Source organism: Amphiura filiformis, chromosome 10 (assembly GCF_039555335.1).
Source record: "Amphiura filiformis chromosome 10, Afil_fr2py, whole genome shotgun sequence".
NCBI lineage: Eukaryota > Metazoa > Echinodermata > Ophiuroidea > Amphilepidida > Amphiuridae > Amphiura > Amphiura filiformis.
This window is the reverse complement of record NC_092637.1, coordinates 63029700-63049330: the sequence shown is the minus strand read 5'-3', so window position 1 is coordinate 63049330 and position 19631 is coordinate 63029700. Positions and strand designations below refer to the sequence as shown.

Below are 19631 nucleotides of genomic sequence, written 5' to 3'. Positions count from 1 at the left end.
GTTGGAAGACATGTCAAGAACAGGTGCAATTGATAACGCTGTTCATATGTGACGTGTCATGTCAAAAGCAGACACTTTTGGGCAGGATCGTAAATGGAGAAATAGCCAAAAATCTGTCTGGGGTGATTTTTTCACAATTTGGGTTTGTTGCGACTTTGTGATGTTATTAATGTTTAAAATATTGTCTGATAGTTTCAGACTGGAATATAACTGGCATCTGGTATTTTTTAAGACATTTTTCAAGATAATTCCTACTCTTAACATTGTCAATAATATTTTTAAAGGCCGATATCTCAATTTCCAATTTTATAATACCATAACTTACAAATTCAATATCTTCGCTTAGGAATGTCCGTTGTGGAGCAAAATATCTCTATATTTAAGATATGTAAAAGCTTCAAAATTGATAACCTGCCCAAAAGTGTCTGTTTTTGACATGACACGTCACATATGTGATACGATCAAGCAAAATCAGTCGGAACTTGGCAATATTGATTTTGAGATATAGCCATACAAAGGAAATATTTCCTTTTGTTTCCTGTTGTTTTGGAAACTCTTTAATTGCTCATATGTTTGGAACCAGTTGTTCAATTTCAATGGTGTTCTCTGCAAAATCCAGATTTGTAAATGCTTTTTACTATCCTATAAGAAAATGAAAATTTTATATTTCCAAGTTCCGACTAATTTTTCTTGATCGCATCACATATATCAAATGTAAAAACACATCCAAAAAAACAAAACAAAAATACCCCCTTCATCATGAGACAATACAACTCAAAATCTATGCATCATAATTTTAAAACTGAAATAGCAAAAACAAACCCAGTTGTGTTCTGCAAATTTTGATGCCTCATTTATTGTCATGGCAACCCTTTGAATGAAAAAGATGCAGATTGAAAGAAGATGTTCAGACTTTTGTTGCTAGAATCGATAAGGCGTTCGACTATGGTGCGAGAGGTTGCGGGTTCGAACCCTGGGTGCCTACTACGCTCACGTGGAAAAATTGAGTTAGCTTGAAATTCCCCTGGACAAGGAACTCACTGCTAATTTGTCTCGTTGTAACCCGTACGAAACTGGGGGAGCTGATCCTGGTTGCGATGGTTATTTGTGGAATGTCTAGGGTGTGCGCTCTTGAAGCAGCAAAGTCCCTGGTTTGTTGTTTAATGGTTTGTGGAATGATGTGGGGCTGTATTGGTCAGCGACAACTTGTAAAGTGTGCTGAGGCTTGTGGATTAACGTCTAGGCGTTGTGCCTGTGCGTAGCGCACTATAAATCGCTGCGCTTTTTTTTTTTTAGAATGCCTGCTTGTCACTGGACAGGTCATCCTTGACCAGTCATGTAGAGAATGTAACAGTACACTAGCTGGAGTAGCTTTTTAGTGCAACTTTTGATTCTGCATGAAAGTGTTATTCCAATAAACTTTGACTTGATTTGGTTTGTATTCAAGGAATCGCCATGATGGCTACACATTTTAAGCTATATTCAGACAAATGAGGCATCAAAATGTGCAGAACTAAAATGGGTTTCTTTTTGCTATTTCAGTTTTAATATTTGATACACAGATTTTGATTTGCTGTCTCGTTATAAAGGGGGAGGGGAAAGGGGGTAATTACTTTTTGGGATGTGTTAATATAAGTGGCTGCATGTGCTATAATTATGTGTACTACCAGACCTAGGATGGTGAATTCTCAGAATGGTCTACCAAATTAGCCCTCTGGCCTTTGCCCATGCCATAAAGTCTTTTCTCACTACTTTTGATCTGCCACAACATCTTTGGTTCTCCACCCTTTACACATGCCACATTTGGCAGAAAACAAATTTCAAACTTTCAATCAAGAAAGCAAGAAATTTGGTCTATTTGAACTTTTCCAAACATTTTGCTACACCTTTTTAGGGCATAATATCAAAATGGTGCTCATAAAATCTTCTTTCTTTTGACTTGCCAAAATATGCTTGCCTCCCCATTCTTAGCCAGTCAAGAAATATTTGCCCTCCCCTTATAATTCACCACCCCCTGGGTAAACATAATTATTGCACCACCCCCAGCCAAGACCTTGTTTTTCTCATATTTTCGGTGTCGTCAAAGCAGCAGCAACCGTGGGTGGCACATCGGTCGTATCTGGACTGACTTGGATGTTGGTAATAATGACTTTTGTTGCAAATGCTAGTGCAATGGCAGCCATTGTTGTTACTATGGTAGAATAATTCAACTCAAAACCATAAATCTGTAATAAATGAAATAACAAATGTAAGAAAGGATTATTTATTTTCATTACATGTATAAAGATTATTATCTTTGATATGCCATTAAAAATAACACCGTTTCTGGCAAAACCATGATATATAACACACTTTTCCAGATGCTCAATAGCCATACATGTAGTTACTTAAAGATATTGATCAAAACTGTTTTAAAATGTCAGAACTCTCGTCTAAGACTAGATTTTGTTAACTTCTTGTACTGGGCTTTCACCACATGGGAGACATGACCTCAAGTTTTCCACATGGAGTGCGAATTTCAAATAGGGTTAAATAAGTTGCACCATGTTTTTTCATCACTTTTTATTTTTGACCTTTTTAATTTTAAGTAAATAAACACATTTCAATACATGTTTTATGCTTTAGTGATAAAAATACCCATTTACAAAATTTCATGCATAAATTTAAGAAAAGTAACATTTTCTATGTACATATATGCTTTTTGTATATACATGTATACTGCGCCAATAAAGTATCCTTACACTTGGAAAAATAATCACAATTTCAAAACTGAACAATATTTGGGTAAATTTGTTTTTTTAATATATGCACTATCTAATCCTGCACATTATGACACCACATTGAATCCAATGTGACCTCAAGAAGTAAAGTTACAAGCAATTGAATAGACGAATGTCCAGTTTTAAAAGTGACAAACTGGCCTATACAAGGCGCAAAAAGATTCCAACAAAGCGCAACAAAGAGACAACACAGTTTCTTCAATGAAGCGTTATTTAAAGCAGTTTTTATTTCAGTTTTTACTTCTCTGTACTTTCATAACTTTCATTTTATTTGTCAGTTCTTTTGTTTCAGTTTTCTTTTGTTCCTTTTGTTTTAAATTAAGCCAAACGCATAAATTAACCATTCACCACTCTCAACCCAGATTTGTGGCCTGTGGAGTTTTGAATAGGCCAGTTTGTCACTTTAGAAACTGGACCTTGGTCTAATCAAATGCTTGTAACTTTACTTCTTGAAGTCACATTGGATTCAATGTGGTGTCATAATGTGCAGGATTAGATAGTGCATCTATTGAAAAAACAAATTTACTCCAATATTGTTCAGTTTGGAAATTGTGATTATTTTTCTAAATGTAAGGATACTTTATTGGCGCAGTATATATTAAGTTGTGTTTGAGATGGAAGAAACTTGCTTACTACTTCAGCTACAATAACTTGCTATTACAAATGTACATGCAGCTAGTGAGAGAGCAACAATTTGTTCTAATAAACAACATTGTATGTTTTTGTACTTCATAATACTTTTGTGTGCAATATTGTTTATCAAGAGAGACCTTCATAAATTTACAGCAGTTTTCTTGCGATAAGACTGGCTCCTGGCATTTAGTGAAATTAATTGAAATGCAACATATCGTCGGCCGCATCACATACTGACGTATTCGACATTTTTAACATTTTTGAGAAAATTGGTATGTTAGTTTGTTATGTTCTACTCTATATACTCACCAAAAATCATGCCTCAAAGTGGCTTAATTAGTAAGATATTAATTAATTTAATTATGTCATATTTACAAAACCTTGAAATGTCTGCATCACATAACGACGTATTTGCCGATCCCCTATACTGCGCGCAAGCCCAGTATATCGTATCTGCAATTTGAAGAATTTGCCGTTTCACATACTGACATATTTGCGCGACATATTTGCGCGACTCTGTCAATGCCCGGCAAAATTGCTGTTTTGTCCTTTTCACATACTGACGTATTTGCGCAACTGTTTCACATACAAACGTATTTGCGCGAAGTATTTGTCATTTGAAAGGGGAAATTGACATTAGTCCTTTTCAGATAGTGACGTATTTTATTTTATTATTGATATTTTGCAGAATAAGTTATGCTCTGATAGTGATAAGTGAATTATATTGAAAATATGGTATATTTGCATTACTGTTAAACTGGTTTTAATCGACATTCGACAATAATATTTTCATCAAGATTATCTAGCAAATAAGAATCAAGTTTTCAAGTTCGATTTTCTCGAAATGCGTATTTTGCAAATACGTCAGTATGTGATACGGCCGACGATATGATACAAATATTGGATATAGCAAGCCCGGCAGCTGTGGTGCACGCTGTCAATGCAAGTGATCTGAAAGTCTGTGCCTCAATGAGCAATCTGTGTATAACTATATGTGTACTCACAGTTATTGCCAATGGTGACTGCTTAATAAAACCAATTATTCTCAGCCGTTCCTCGGTTGGCACAATACTCTGCAATTAAAAAAAATACTGAAGATTACAAAAAGGAAGAGTTGTGATGAAATAAGAGCACACTTCTTTCATTTGTGTACTTCTGTAGTGATAAACAGCCAGATTTTGAAAAAGTGGACCTTTTTTCCAGGGAGGTACATTTTGTAAAAAGTTGACCTTCTTCCAAAAATTTGAACCTTTCTTGCCCTAAAAAGCCTGAAAATATCTGATTTCTTTTCTTACTTGCTAATTATCAAATTGGGGTTTGGGTTTTATTTTAAATACTTTTGCAAATTTGGGGTGTGTGGCTGTACCTCATCACTGCGTACAGGACTGTAAATGCCAGTGGTGTAGTGTGAGCATATTTTGAGCACATTCCATCTTCTCAATTAACTGTACAAAAGAGATGGCACTCCGTCCTGTGAAATACTCCTTTTTTATTATCCATAAAATGTCATTTCCAAATATGATTATTAAAAACTTTTGATATCTGCTACAAGGAAGAGAGATGGTCAACATGATCAGTAAAGCAGAGCAGGAAATTTGGAAAAATCATGTGATTTTTATTTCATTTTTCCAAAAAGTTTAATATCTGTATCAAGAAAAACAAGGAAGAAAAATGATCAGTGAACAAACAAGGAAACTGGTAAAATTATGTGGTTTTTGTTTCAAATTAGTTTCATTTTTCATTTTGCTCATATGTAACCAAAGTTGTGATTTAATACAAATTTCCTTATTACAATAAAATGTTCAATTTCAAGAAAAATTCCCTCAAATACCACCTGGCAATAAAAATTCTCTAACTACAACCCTGAATATAGATTTTAAAAATACTGAATAAAGTATCCATGTAGGTATACCTTTACTGGACTTACACTGCATTAATTGCAAATTAAAGGGGACAAGAGAATAGAAATTGCACCAAATTTATAATAGGGTATCTGTTTGAGATGTTTAGGGAGCAATTTGAGACCAGTGCCGATGAAATCTGACCATTTTTAAACTTTGACCTCTTTGACATTCTAGTATTCAATTTCTGAAAGTGAGACCAGTGGAATTTACTACCCCCGATTGTTGCTAATCGAGAATATAGTATGTACTCCAGAATTTATGAGTTACAGTTGGTATTCCTCAAGGCTCAATCCTTGGTCCCACTTACCCTAGATACTCGTTGGCCTTCTCCATTAACCTCTGTAGGACCAGAACACAGCACAGGTAACAGGACTAGTGGCACAAAGAATATGATCATGTCTAGTATAGTGGCGTCATGGTGTATCAAATAGAGAAGATAATATGTACTCCAGAATTAATGAGGTACAGTTGGTATTCCTCAAGGCCTAATCCTTGGTCCCACTTACCCTAGATACTCGTTGGCCTTCTCCATTAACCTCTGTAGGCCCAGAACACAGCACAGGTAACAGGACTAGTGGCACAAAGAATATGATCATATCTAGTATAGTGGCGTCATGGTCTATCCAATAGAGAAGATAATATGTACTCCAGAATAGTATGAGCACTATCCAGGTTGAGATCCATCGCTGGAGAATCTTGGAAGTTGTACGAAGACGAGCCTGTATATGAGTGAGCAAAGTGTAAAATTCAACCAAATGTTGAATTCTATATCCCATGATTATTATATAAACATCTCAAAAAAAAGTAACTAACCCTCCTTAAATAATGACCATTATTCAAAAACGGGTGATTGTATTACAAATTTGTAAAATGCATTGGAAGCAGAACTTATTTCTGCACATTTCGACACCTCATTTGCAGCAATTGACTAAATATTGACGTCACAGTGTACATTTAAATCAATGTAACCCAAGATTTGAAAGTTGTAGTAAATTGTATTGATTTTGTATTCAGTGTAATGGAAGGAAATCTGTGTAATGATATCTGAGTGTTTTTGCATTGTAAAAATTTGTATGTAAGTGCAACTTTCAAATCTGGACCTCACTACATTAAATTGACCGGTGTTTTATTGTTTTCTAGGCTATCGTATCAAATGAGGTGTCAAAATGCGTAGAAATAAATTCTGCTTTCAACACATTTTACAGATTTGTAATACAATCACCCGTTTTTGAATAATTGTCATTATTTAAGGGGGGTTAGTTACTTTTTTGAGATGTTTTAGTTACTTTTTTTGAGATGTTTATATCTGCCCTCCTAAAAATGCAGTATCTGCAGAAATAAATTACAAAACACCCATGATGCCTTTTCCCTTTGAAATTACAAAATACTATGAGACAGATGGTTTTGAGTTAGTCAGGGGGGGGGGGCACTCACACTTTAGAGGTGATGCATATGCAGGGCTGTTAAGACCTTCTTTTCAGCATCCCTGGCACCCAAAGACCCCACAATTTTTTATAAATATTTGTCACCCAAAACCCCCTTATATTTTCATCCAATCTACCACCCAAAGGCCCTTGTTTTCAATTTGAACTTTCACTTATCACTGATTTTATTAACAAAGCCATTTAGAAGTTGGAACTAGGAAGTCAATGTTTGATGCTTAATCTTTTGGCTCTCACCCTAAGGCCCTATTATTCTCACCCATTGCCCCCCTAATTTAGGTCTAAATGGTCCATCTAACTGTCTCTCACCCAATGACCCCACATTTTGCTCTTACCGAATGCCAAAAATTATGCTCTCACCCTGCAATGACCACATATTTTCTTATATTTTGCTCTCACCAAATGCCCCTTACTGTGAAAGTGTCAGCCCTCTACACCTATATCCATTTCATATTGAACTGCCCCCGGTTAGTCGACGCTGCACCAAAAAGTCAAATCTACAAGTATACTTGGTAGATGTTTTGTTTATTTAACAGCTCTTCGTATATACCACTGTACACGAATCCACACCTTTACAGTAGCGTATACGGTAGGGTGGGGCTGAAAAACACTTTTTTTCTCGGATCGACTTAGAACTCTCGGAGAATTTTACTAGGGTACATACTACTATTGTGCTAAAATATCAGAAATATCGCAGCATGTTTCGCCCAGGCAGTAGATTTTCACAAAATTCCTACTTATTTGCTATTTCTTACTGTATAACTATAGAGAAATCAGTAGAAACAATCTGGGAAAAGTAGGCATTGAGATGACATCATAGACAATATTAAACAATTTGGGTAGTTTGTTTAGACCCTCCAGAACATCACCAAATAGCAAGCAGTCTCCAATTGGTTACCATTATTTTTTGGTAAAGATATGTATTTAGTTAAATATTGATGATATTTGAGTTGGTAAATTAAGGGGTAGGGGTAGGATTATGGGGCATTTCCCCAGTTCTACTGAGTCAAATTTCACAATCTTGGTCTTGTTGGGTAGATATGAACTGCAAAAGTACAAACAATACATGAGATATGATTTTAGAGCAGCTCTGACTTGACCAGGTGTTAAAGGGTCATGTGACGCCTCATTTGTAGTAATTTTCAAGGCTGTGTGACCTTTTGACCTCTGGTCAAAACATGGATAGCCGAAAATCATATATCATTTATTTTTGGTAATGCTGCAGTTCATTATCTATGAAACAATACCACATTTGGGAAATTTGACTTAGTAGAACTGGGGAAATGCTCCATAATGCTACCCCTACCCCTTAATATAGCAACTCAAATATCATTAATATTTAGCTTACATATGTGTCTTTAGCTAAAATAATGCTAACCAATTGGAGACTGCTTGCTATTTGGTGATGTTTTAGAGGGTCCAAACAAACTACCCAAGGTGTTTAATATACAAATATATACTGCCATAAGAGGTTCTGGTTAAAACTATTGATCTCAGCGAGGGACCATAGTTTTAACCAGTACCTCGAATGAAGGCAGTATATATTTGTTTTATATCCTTCATTCATAGATTTTTTGTTCATTGATTGGTTAAAAGATTACATGAAAACTCCACCATGTTGCGAGAAAGGCCTAGGTAGGACCTATGCACAGTAGGCCGGTTTAGGCGGTCCATGTTCATGGTTTTTTAAGCTTACTCATTGTCAGTGTATATTTGTTCAAGTTGTATCTTCAATCCACTTTGCCTTCATTCGTGTCATTCATAGATTATTTGTACACAGATTAGTGAAAAGATGTACATGTAAAAAGATTTACATGTAGGCCTAAACGCTAAAGACATCATGCATGTGTCAGTGTTTGTTTTTAAGCTTACCATGTCAGTATTGCTCTGAATCTGACAGTGTTGGTCTAAAACATATTCCTGCGCTAGAACTGGTAACAATTCAAATTAAACAGCTGAAATCGTGAATCTTCTTCAGCAGTAGCAGCCCACTCCAGCTTGATTTATATTTCGCCATTTTTGTGTTGTCGTTTCTCGGCAGTGACAAGATACTCTCATAGTCAATGTCGGCGTTCAATGTTATTGTTATGCTTTATGGACTGCGACGTGGGTATGCTGCTATCCGTAAATAGTAAATATCCAGAAGTACTATTTACGGCTTGAAGGTACTATTTACGGACGTAAATAGTACTTTTTTGCACTTCCTCACAGAATAGTGTGTTCATTTTTGATCATGTGACACACTTTTAACCAATCAATGAACAAGAATCTATGAATGAAGGATATAATATTGGTTAGGATGGCATCTATTGCCTACTTTTCCCAGATTGTTTCTACTGTTATCTCTATATAGAGTTATACAGTAAGAAATAGCAAAAAGGTAGGGATTTTGTGAAAATCTACTGCCTGGGTGAAACATGCTTCGATCTTACTGATATTTCAGCACAATACTAGTATGTACCCCAGTAAAATTCTCCGAGAGTTCCAAGTCGATCCGAGGAAAAAAAGTGTTTTTCGTCCCACCCTAGTATACGGGAACACACACAAACGGTTCATCAGATATAAACAGCAATGCAAATTTGCAACATACCACATATTTTATTTTTTTTAATATGACTGAGTGGCATAAAAATATGTGATGCAGTTGTTTATTTCTGATGAACCAAATTTGTGTCACTTGAGTGAATCCCAAATATATTCCGTTTAGATGTTATGAACAAAAAAGTGATAGCGCCATCCCAAATTGTGGTATACAGTGCCACAAATATAAAGTTTTTATCAAGTAAAAACATGTTTTTAGTACATAAATTCCACAGAGGACTACAGAGCGCGTACCACTAGTCAAAGTCTCCGCCTCATCCGATAATGAGGGCCGATTGTTCCATGAAATGCGACAGGCGAGACTGCTACGCAATTACCGCATATTTTTATGGTCTATCGCGTAATCGCGAAAGCACGCAAGGCTCTATCGCGTGTACGCGAAGGCATGCAGCGCTGGCGTGATTGTTTGACACGGCACGATCGAACAATCGGCCCTCATGAATATGCGAGAACTGGTAGCATACAATACACGGGGACTTTGACTGGTGGTACTTTCTCTGTTTATCTCTTTCCTGTATGATAAATTCTTACTTGCAGTTTCCAAAACTTGTCTAAGATTTCATCATTACCCAGCATTCTGTTGACAGGAAGAGTGTAGCCAGATGCATTCAGCCATGCCAAGGTCTATAGTGAAAAAAACAACAACAAATAAACAATTGAGAACAGGAAGAGTGTGTCCAGATGCATTCGGCCTTGGTTAAGATGTTCTTTTAGGGAGGTTAACATTTTCTTTTGGAGGGTTGAGTTCACCAAATTGAAGTTTTTGACCTAACTAACAAATAAACAGTTGAGAACAGGAAGAGTGTGTCCAGATGCATTCAGCCTTGGTTAAGATGTTCTTTTAGGGAGGTTAACATTTTCTTTTGGAGGGTTGAGTTAGCAACTCAGAGGGGGTTTAACCATACACCCTTATCCCCATTTCAGTAAAGGGAGACAAATTCGTCGGTCGCAACACATAGTGGCGTAGAGTGATTTTCCAAATTTTCCGTTTCACATAGTGGCGTATAGGTTTAGAGCTGGCTATTATCCTATAATATTTATTCCTTGTTAACTATTAAACATTCAGTTTAATAGTTTGCACCTTAATCTTCAATTTCAAATGGAATCGGGCCACTGAGAGATAATAGTGGAGGAGTATCGACTCTGTTACTTGTAGCATATCCTTCAAAAACGTTTTGCTCGAAGCGTATTTTGTCCTTCACGTCGCCACTATGTGTTGCGACCGGCAATTAAAACCCATTTCCTATCTTTGCCTGAGCTTTTAACTTTCCAAATTGCACTAATGCACAATTTATGTTTGGTTAAGGTACTTTTCTGCACTTTGCAAATTTTGAATTATTTCATTTGCATCGAAATATACACAAAAGGAATTCTGTATAGCGGGAAATGTTCCCGCATTTTTAATTTTCTCACTTTTTGTGGTCTAACAGGCAGCTGCAAATTTTTTAACCCCGCAGAAATGTTTATTACACATAGTACACGGTTGTTTGATGTATATAGAATTGGCTTCATTATTAACTAAATGCAAACTATAGATGGCACGGTGGCTCAGTGGTTACGGCCTTGGACTCATAATCTGAGAGCTTGCTCGACGTGCGTGGGTTCGATTCCCGTCCCACCACCGTGTTGCGGCCTTGGGCAAGGCGCTTTGCCTCGCTTGCCTCATCCCACCCAGGTGCAATGGGAAGCTGTTAGGGGTAGTCACAGTCGTTGTACTGATGGACCCTGCGCCACTTGTAGGCTGCAAACGTGGTTCCGACATATTCTAATGACGGCGGAATAAATGTAAAGCGCTTAGAGGCTGTTTACGGCATAAAGCGCTATATAAATGTCTACATTTATTTTTTATTTATTTTATCCTAAATCATATTTCTCTATTTGCAAGAGGTAGGTGATTAATACTGCCATTAAAACAGCTGGAATAGTTGAAACAAGCAACAAGGAAATTTTATAAACATATTTGATCAAACTATAAAAGGAATTATTTGTATTAAAAGCTTGAAGAGTAATTTCCAGTAACTAAAGAGCGCCACCAATTTTGTCATTAAAAGGCACATTTGATATCCGAAAAAGCTTTAAAAAATGCTATAAAAGTGAATAATTTTGTAAAAGAGGGGAAATTAAAGTTGCGAATGACTCAAAAGCATCTGTATACATAAGCATGATATCGCTTTTAGCTATTTAAGTCTAAAATTGGGATGTACATTATGTTTTGTTTGAAAAACTAATAAATGATCCCATCAAACAACCGTGAGTACATGTACTTAATGTGAATATATTCGGAAATGTGAATTAAACACCCACTGAATTGATCAAATCATGAAAAATTAACCAAGAGATAATATCCCACTATACGTCGTATATAGCATATTTGTGCATTGATATTTTCACGCTCCAAGCAGTTACCGCACAAAAATAAATTCCACCGTGAAATGTTACCATATTTATATTACCTGTTGACTGTGTTGTTGCATAAACTTTGGCTCTACAATTTCATGAGCACCAGTGTTATTCATTCCCCCTGGCTGTCTAGACCCATCAGCCATGTCTACCATGACTTGAGGAGTGGTGTTCAGGCTATTGTTGTAGAGTGATTGGAAATGACCGGACACTGAACGCCGACGACGTTGGATTTCACTCTCGTCCCACTGATCTACAAAGAAATAATGATGAGTAAGAAATTAATAATGATATTCGCCCTTTGCACTGATCCTCCATCTCGCTACCAAAATGAGGTTCTGCCTGCAAATGCATGCGCATTTTTGTTTTTCGTGCCAGAAGTATATAGAATCAGGTTATGTTGGTGTAGCTGGAACCCTCCCTCCCCCTCCTGTTCCCTGAGCCCTCTCCATCCCCCAGGGTGTAGTAAAACTACCTTCCAGTTTCTTCCAAGCATCATTTTCATGGATATCTGATGCCAATACTTTATACCTTGGTAGAATCAGGTTATGTTGGTGTAATTGGATCCCCTCCCTCCTCCTCCTGTCCCCTCAGCCCTCTCCCTCCCCCTCCCCAGGGTGTAACCACCACTACTGTCCAGGTTCTTCCAGGCATCATTTTAATGGATATCTAATGCCAATAGATGTACACACATATACTTTGGTAGAATCAGGTTATGTTGGTGTAGTTGAATCCCTCCGCCCTCCCCTCCTGTCCCCTCAGCCCTAGCCCCCTCCAGCTGCAACATACCTTCTAGATTCTTCAAGTCAGCATCATTGTTATCCAAATCTTGCGCCAGTATCTGGGTGGAATCAGGTGATGCTGGTGCAGTTGCTGCTCCATCTATGACATCAGTAGGTTTACTACTTTTCTTGCCTTCATATACCAGAGAATCTTCTTCTAATATCAGGATGAAATGTCGGATGCCTTTTGATGAGAAAAAAAGTTAGATTAGGTTATAAATCTTTTCAACTGGACTTACTAAACTTATATCACTGGAAACCTCTGGCTACATGATGTTTATGTACAAAAAATTTCTTGCAGATTAATTCGTTTAGCAAAGATATCGTGAAATTTGAATTTCGTTCTGGTATACCGTATACAAGAACGAAATTAAAAAATACAACACATTGTCTATGGAGCAGTGTAATACACATATTAAATCATGCATAACTAGCAAACACAAAATCGGAATCAACTGAAAATTTGGGAATGCGCTTTTTTCGTGGATATCTACTGAAAAATGTCATGAATAAAAAGAGGATGCTAGGATCACGAAATACTCCTTTAATAAAGGGATTATCAGCCATTTGTAGAATAGAGTTTGTTTGATATCTCAAACATCATTTTAAGTAAGAATAATCACATACATGTTAAGTGGCAAGTTGATATTTACTTCCAACAGAAATTTACAAGCATATGTAGTGGGACCCCTGGCAAAATATTTGTTTGTAACTACTGTAAGCCAGTCTTGGGTAAAATTTGAAAATCTAACAGCTCTTTTAGCTAGTGTTTATTTGTGATTGAGCACTAACTAAAACTAAAATATTTGTTGTGTTGCCCTCAAGTGGGCAAAATGAGAAGGTTGCGTCAGTCGGTCAATTTTTATTATTATTATTTTTAATAAACCTTCAGTTTTTAAAAATAATGATTCTTCCAATAAGGACATATTTGTCAATTTTGACTGGTGGATACTTGTTAGATAATCAATTTAAGTATATAGTCTTTTAATAAAATATTAATAAAAAACAAAACCATTGATTTTTTAACATATAAAAATAATCATTTAAAAAGAAATTTGCGTACCCTGATTCTTTTAGTGTGCCCACCCCCATCCTTACAAATTATACACATTTATTGACTTACTGATTGTATGTGTTCTACACACTGACAGCATCACCGTGGCAACCATAAAATTAAATACAAATGATGTAATGGCTAAACCAAACTGACTTGGCCATCGAAAACGACAAATCCATGGCGTCAAATTAATCTTCAGGCAAAAATCATCTTCAAAGTTGAAATAAGTCTGATAAGAATAAAGTCCCATAAACATAAGTCCAATCACAGCGAGTACTACGTTTGCATTGACTGAGAAAACGGTTTTTGAATGTAGTCGTACACTTTGTAAAAATATGCGATTTGTGAACAGTTTATAAGCAAGCCTATTGGCATAGACCGATATGGCAGAGAACCCCAATGCCATAAGAAGGGTAATGGTACCGTTTAATACATCATATTTTGTGTTTAGTGCTTGGATGTCGTATATAACATACCATGCTGTGGTTGTCAGGTATGTTAGCATGCATGTTAACATAAGGCAGTAAAATATAGTTGCGAGCCATGGTTTGTCTTTTTCGTGAGTTTTTATTCCCAGCGATTTAGCGATTATTAACCATAGCCACCGAGGTAGAGGCTTAGATTGACGTAATGTGTATGTGTGACGTTCTGGTTGTAACATGATGATTGGATGTGGTGTTCCACAGGGTGGTATCCTTGGGTCACTTTGTTCAGCTTTGTTGCATTAATTATTCTTCTGTGGCTTCTCATTCACAATCTGAAAGTAACAAAATTACAAATTACCAGAACTTTGCAAGTAGAGTAATTTAAAACCCTATGGGAAACTTAAGTTTTACAAGGTGCAGCAAAAGTAAAACTCATTTACCCATGCTGAGAAAAGGGATGATTCCATTGTTCCAGGTCGGATCATTGTTGGGCAGTTGTTGTTGTTGGCAGGGACCATGAACCAATGGGAGTCGCCGTCTTGTGAGGACGTTGGGGCGCCATCATGGTTTGATTATCATTGTTGATTTGCAATCAAACAAGCAACATCGGGAAAATTGGTGTTGATTCAGAAACAAATTCCAAGTGCATAATAAAGGGTGACTTGTTTGATTGCCATCATGATTAGCAAAACAGTTTGTGTCATTGTCCTTTTTGGTTTTCTCTGTCTAAGGATAATTACAATTCACCGCATTAATTAATTATACCCTAAATATATTTCTTATTTACATTATGATACAAAGTGCAAAAATCATGATACATCAAAATTAGTTACACTAAAAAGTAAAAATGCAGAGCTGTAAAGTTTTGTTGTCATGGTTGTAATTCTGTGTTTTTGATAGCAATTAAAGATCGAGAGATTTTGGGTGTACAATTCAGCAAATTAAATTACTGTAAATTTAAAACTTAGGCATTTGATCCTTGATTTGGTTTCAAATGGGTGTTTTAAGGGATCTAAAATGAGCGTTTATTGCGTTTCGATAGTATTTTTTGTGGCACATGAGAGCACCTCAGACCTATCGAATTGTATTCTGAATACGAAGCATGTCTTTCTGATATCATATAATTTTCATTTTTTGAAAATCACAATATAATACAAATTTTATGACAAATCATAAAAATTTGATATTTTTCAATTTTTTTATATATAACAGTCCTCGAAGTAAATTATATAAATCTAATGATATATTCTTAACGTGTATGTAGCAGGAGAGGAAAAGCCGACGGTCAATTGAAAATTTTGACCTTTCATATTGAAGATATGGATTTTTTCCCAAAAAGACCTAATTTTTTTGGTGTTTTGGGAAAAAAATCCTTATCTCAATACGAAAGGTCAAAATTTTCAATTGATCGTCGGCTTTTCAACCCACCTACATACACTTTAAGTATAAATCATCAGATTTATAAAGTTTACTTCAAGTACTGTTAAATATCAAAAATATCAATTTTTAATGATTTGCCATAAAATGTGTATTAAATTGCGAATTTCAAAAATTCAAAATTATTTGATATCAGAATGACATTCTTCGTATTCAGAATGCAATTGATATGTCTGATGTGCTCTAATGTCCCAAAATAAATACTGTCCAAACGCGTTCATACCCCAGCCCTTAATATCAAGCACTAATTATCAATATTGTGGCAGAATCTATCTGGTAGCGGGCGTCTATAGCTTGGTGATATGGCGTGGGCATGCGGCCAACCCACACAGTTGTGAAGCTATTAGTGAGCAAATTTTGTGGCTAGACTTCCCGAGCAACTTCTAGTCTGACTCAATAGTAGTGTGACCAGTATTCTTAAGACTGTGCAGATTGGCCACACGCCCACACCACATCACAAAAACGCTCGCTACCAGATAGATTTCGCCACAATATTAAAAACATAAAATGTTACTACCTGGTACCTGTTGACCTCATTATATTAAAAAATATATAAAAAGTCTCAAATTGCTGAGAGATTTTAATACATTGAGTGACCGACTTGCAATCTCAGACCTAATAACAATCAGTATATATATATTTATTTATTTATTTCAACTTTCTTTATACAGGGTAGCTCCTTCAGTGTAAAAGCACCAGTATTCTTGGAGGCCCTGTGACATAGAGGGTATAATTTACTTACATGTATTACACAAATAAAGAAATTACAAGAATCATGAAAAATTGTACAAAAGTGAAAATCAATTAACAGTATGGTTTGTGAGAGTTCTTGATTTAAATTCACTTAGGCTTTTAAGGAAATATAATTAGTGTGAGTGTCATCATCAACAGAACTATTCCACAGATTTGTTGCTATCGCCTGAAACAATCTCTTACCAGAGTTATTGGTTAAATTGAGGAACAACAAGTGAATTGGAGGAAGTACCTCTTGTGTCATGATCGTGTGTTGATAGGTATGAGAATTGGGTTATTCCTTCATGTAATTTTACACAAAATTAGGGTTAGGGTTTAAGGTTAGGGTTAGTTTAGGATTAGAGTTAGGATTAGGGTTATGATTAGGATTAGGCTTAGGCTTAGGGTTAGGATTAGGGTTAGAGTTAGGATTAGCTTACACGAAATAATTACATGAAGGATCGACCGAGAATTGAGTCTATAAAATCTGAAGAGTGTGGCATCAAACATTTACTACCAGTACATTGTACATGTTCCTTGCGAAACCTAGCTCACATCGCATGTGTTGCAAAAAAGACAATGCTGATCTACTGCAAATGAGAACAAAGGACTCTAGCCTCGAATGCATAATTATGGTGTGCAAATTCAAAGCTAGAGTTCTTAGTACCGGTAAAATGTTAACACATTTTCCATTTTGTTATTCAAAACAAATATAAGGTAGTGTACATGTGCAACGTCCGTGATTCGGAAGTCACATACATGATATAAAGCCGTTGGTCCCGTGTTCAGGAAGATTCATCCCTGTGCACGTTAAAGTGTCAGAGCTATTCGAAAGAGAGGAACCATCCCGGTTCTGATATCTGCACTCAACCCTCTAGGTTCAAGAGGATTGATTGCAGATATCAGAACCGGGGATGGTCCCCCTTCCCTTTTCGAATAGCTCTGACACTTAACATGCATCTGTACTTAGGTTGAATACTGTGTATGGTGTACATTTGAAGTCTTTGTTGAATACAGAAGGGAATGGTGCCTCATGCTCCTTCCTTTCCTTCCTTCCTTCCATATATGTGACTCCTCGCCACAACTGAGCCCGGATGTCGCCAATCATCATTTTTGAGATATTCAACCAAAATAGTCTGCTTGAAATTAGCTTTAAAATGATGTATATCATGTCTATAGTACTTGACATTTAAGTAGTGAAAAATCAATAAAACAGTCAATAAATCCTTTCTTTCCTATTGTTTATTGTTAAGTTCGATGGAGCATATCTCAATAGTGGCACTGGCGACATCCGGGCTCAGTTGTGGCGAGGAGTCACATATGTGCTTACCTCAAATGGTTGAGTATCAACGCACAGGCTTTACGTGCACAGTTTACCTATGATGCACAATCCTGGAACCTAGGATTGATTGCAGATATCAGAACCGGGGATGGTCCCCCTTCTCTTTTCGAATAGCTCTGACACTTAACATGCACAGGGTTTGACTCTTCCTGTACACGGGACCAACGGCTTTACGTGACTTCCGAATCACATACATGTACACTACCTATATCTGCACGTGCTAAGCAGTGTATGGGGGCGAGAAGAAATTCTTCAATTAAATAACTGAACTTAAATAAAAGGGCATTTCGTGATCCACAGCCTCATCCCCCCACTTTTCTCAAAAAAAGTTGAGATATTTATATCGCTGGAAACCTCTGGCTACATAATGTTGTACAAAATATTTCTTGCAGATTAATTTGTTTAGCAAAGAAATCGTGAAATTTGAATTTCGTTCTGGTGCACCAGAACGAAATTACAACGCATTGCCTATGGTGCAGTGTAATACACATAATCATGCATAACTCGCGAACGCAAAATCGGAATCAACTGAAATTTTGGGAATAGGGTTTTTTCGTGGATATCTACTGAAAAATGACATAAATAGAGGATGCTAGGATCACGAAATACTCCTTTAATTGAAGGATTCCCGACCACATTACTTATTATAGAGGGCGACATTCAATCCGAAAGTTTGGACCACAGTAGCTCACAGTCAATGGCTTAACTGTGTAATCCTCATAGGGAAATACAAAAATTTGAAATTTCGACACCAGAAACTTGACGACGTAGTCTAAAAGTGCTGGTACTTTATCCTTGATACAGAAGTCAGCATGCAGTGAAAGTTAGATTTCATAAAATAAAATCGCCTTTGTTTAAAATGGATCATCGTGGTAAAAAATGATGCATTACATGCTTTTTTTGTACAGTAAGTCATTGTAAGGGTAAGGCATTGTCAATGATGGTCGCAGAAAAGTGCAGTTTTTTAAAAACAGACATTTGCCCATAACTTCGTTAGTTTTTGACCTACAGACATGGTTGACCCCTCATTTTTTAAGTTAAATAATCACCTTTTTAAACAAAATAATTTCCATGTGAAATATCCTACTTGAAAATTTTGTGAACATGCCTACCTAAGGCAAGCCCAAGGCCTGAACCCTCGTCGATCGTATCTCCCGGCCGGCAGTGCAACGCCTTAACCACTCGGCCATCTCAATTCTGGCAGTCCACAAAAATCCTGCAATTTATGTAAGATTTATTTATTGGTTCCATTCATTTTCAAGAGTCAATCCAAATTTTGTGAATTACCACGAAAAGTAAAATACCACACCGCACGTCACATGCCAAGTGGTGGCCGCATTGCATTCTCTAAATTCAGGAAATTTTCATCGTCAACCATGTAATTGAATGGGATTATTTTGAAATTTTAAATATCACAAACAAATAGGCCTATGTTGATAAATAATATAAATACAAGCTAAAAAACCATTGGGGTTCGATAATGAACTCCACAAAACTAACCGACTATATTGGAAAATGTGTTAAATGCATACGGCCGGGCGGTTTCACAAGCTGCCGGCTCGATCATGTCATCCGCCGCCTGTCACATGCCAAAAGCTCTCTTTCTGTTATCCACCAACAGTCATGACAGTACACTCACCACTCCCAACTTTTAATAACATGTCATGCATGTATAGTATAGAATCAAACTTTAGATGACAGTTTTTGTTTCTGCTGAGATCACTACATTTTTTTTTTTAATGATTTAAATTAATTTAAGCTTACCCACTACATACATGTATACCAATGGCATGTACCTGACAGTGTGAGTGTGAACACAACAATGCAATGATTCTGAACATTGACATGAACCGATTGTTCACTTCCACCTAGTTCAAGTTCACATACAATACATGAATACGAGTACCACTCACGCAGCATCCCATTCTATTATTCTATACATGGATTACATGGTTACAGGAACTGTTGTCCTTGATAATTATGACAATGCAAGCTGTGACAACAAGTCACTCAAGTTTGTAAAGCTAGCTGGCAATCAGGAAGTCAGCTGACAGGGAGGATAAACAGCTGTTATTTAATCTGACATCCTATAATTG

At 36.5% G+C, this 19631-nt stretch overlaps 1 protein-coding gene across 3 annotated transcripts; it reads right to left on the bottom strand.

Annotated features, from left to right (window-relative positions):
- Positions 1-742: 742 nt before the first annotated feature.
- On the bottom strand, positions 743-19569 carry LOC140163143 (uncharacterized). Of its 3 annotated transcripts, none has more exons than XM_072186520.1 (8): positions 19300-19569; positions 13666-14356; positions 12550-12726; positions 11814-12013; positions 9892-9984; positions 5824-6036; positions 4418-4486; positions 743-2225 (listed from the first exon to the last, which is right to left on the bottom strand). In XM_072186520.1, the coding sequence occupies exons 2-8, from the start codon at positions 14258-14260 to the stop codon at positions 2064-2066; spliced, it is 1509 nt and encodes a 502-aa protein (XP_072042621.1). In that variant the 5' UTR covers positions 14261-14356; positions 19300-19569; the 3' UTR covers positions 743-2063. The 3 variants fall into 3 exon arrangements, with proteins under 3 accessions (XP_072042621.1, XP_072042622.1, XP_072042623.1); XM_072186521.1 differs by having other exon boundaries at positions 19332-19569; XM_072186522.1 differs by having other exon boundaries at positions 19449-19569.
- Between the last annotated feature and the right edge of the window lie 62 nt (positions 19570-19631).

Coding starts and splice junctions, on each gene's coding strand:
- LOC140163143 (XM_072186520.1), bottom strand. CDS start 14,260: ATGTTACAACCAGAACGTCACACATACACATTACGTCAATCTAAGCCT. Junction 12,014..12,549: donor TGACTTGAAGAATCTAGAAG/GTATGTTGCAGC, acceptor ATTTCTTTGTAG/ATCAGTGGGACGAGAGTGAA. Junction 6,037..9,891: donor ACAAGTTTTGGAAACTGCAA/GTAAGAATTTAT, acceptor ACTCATATACAG/GCTCGTCTTCGTACAACTTC.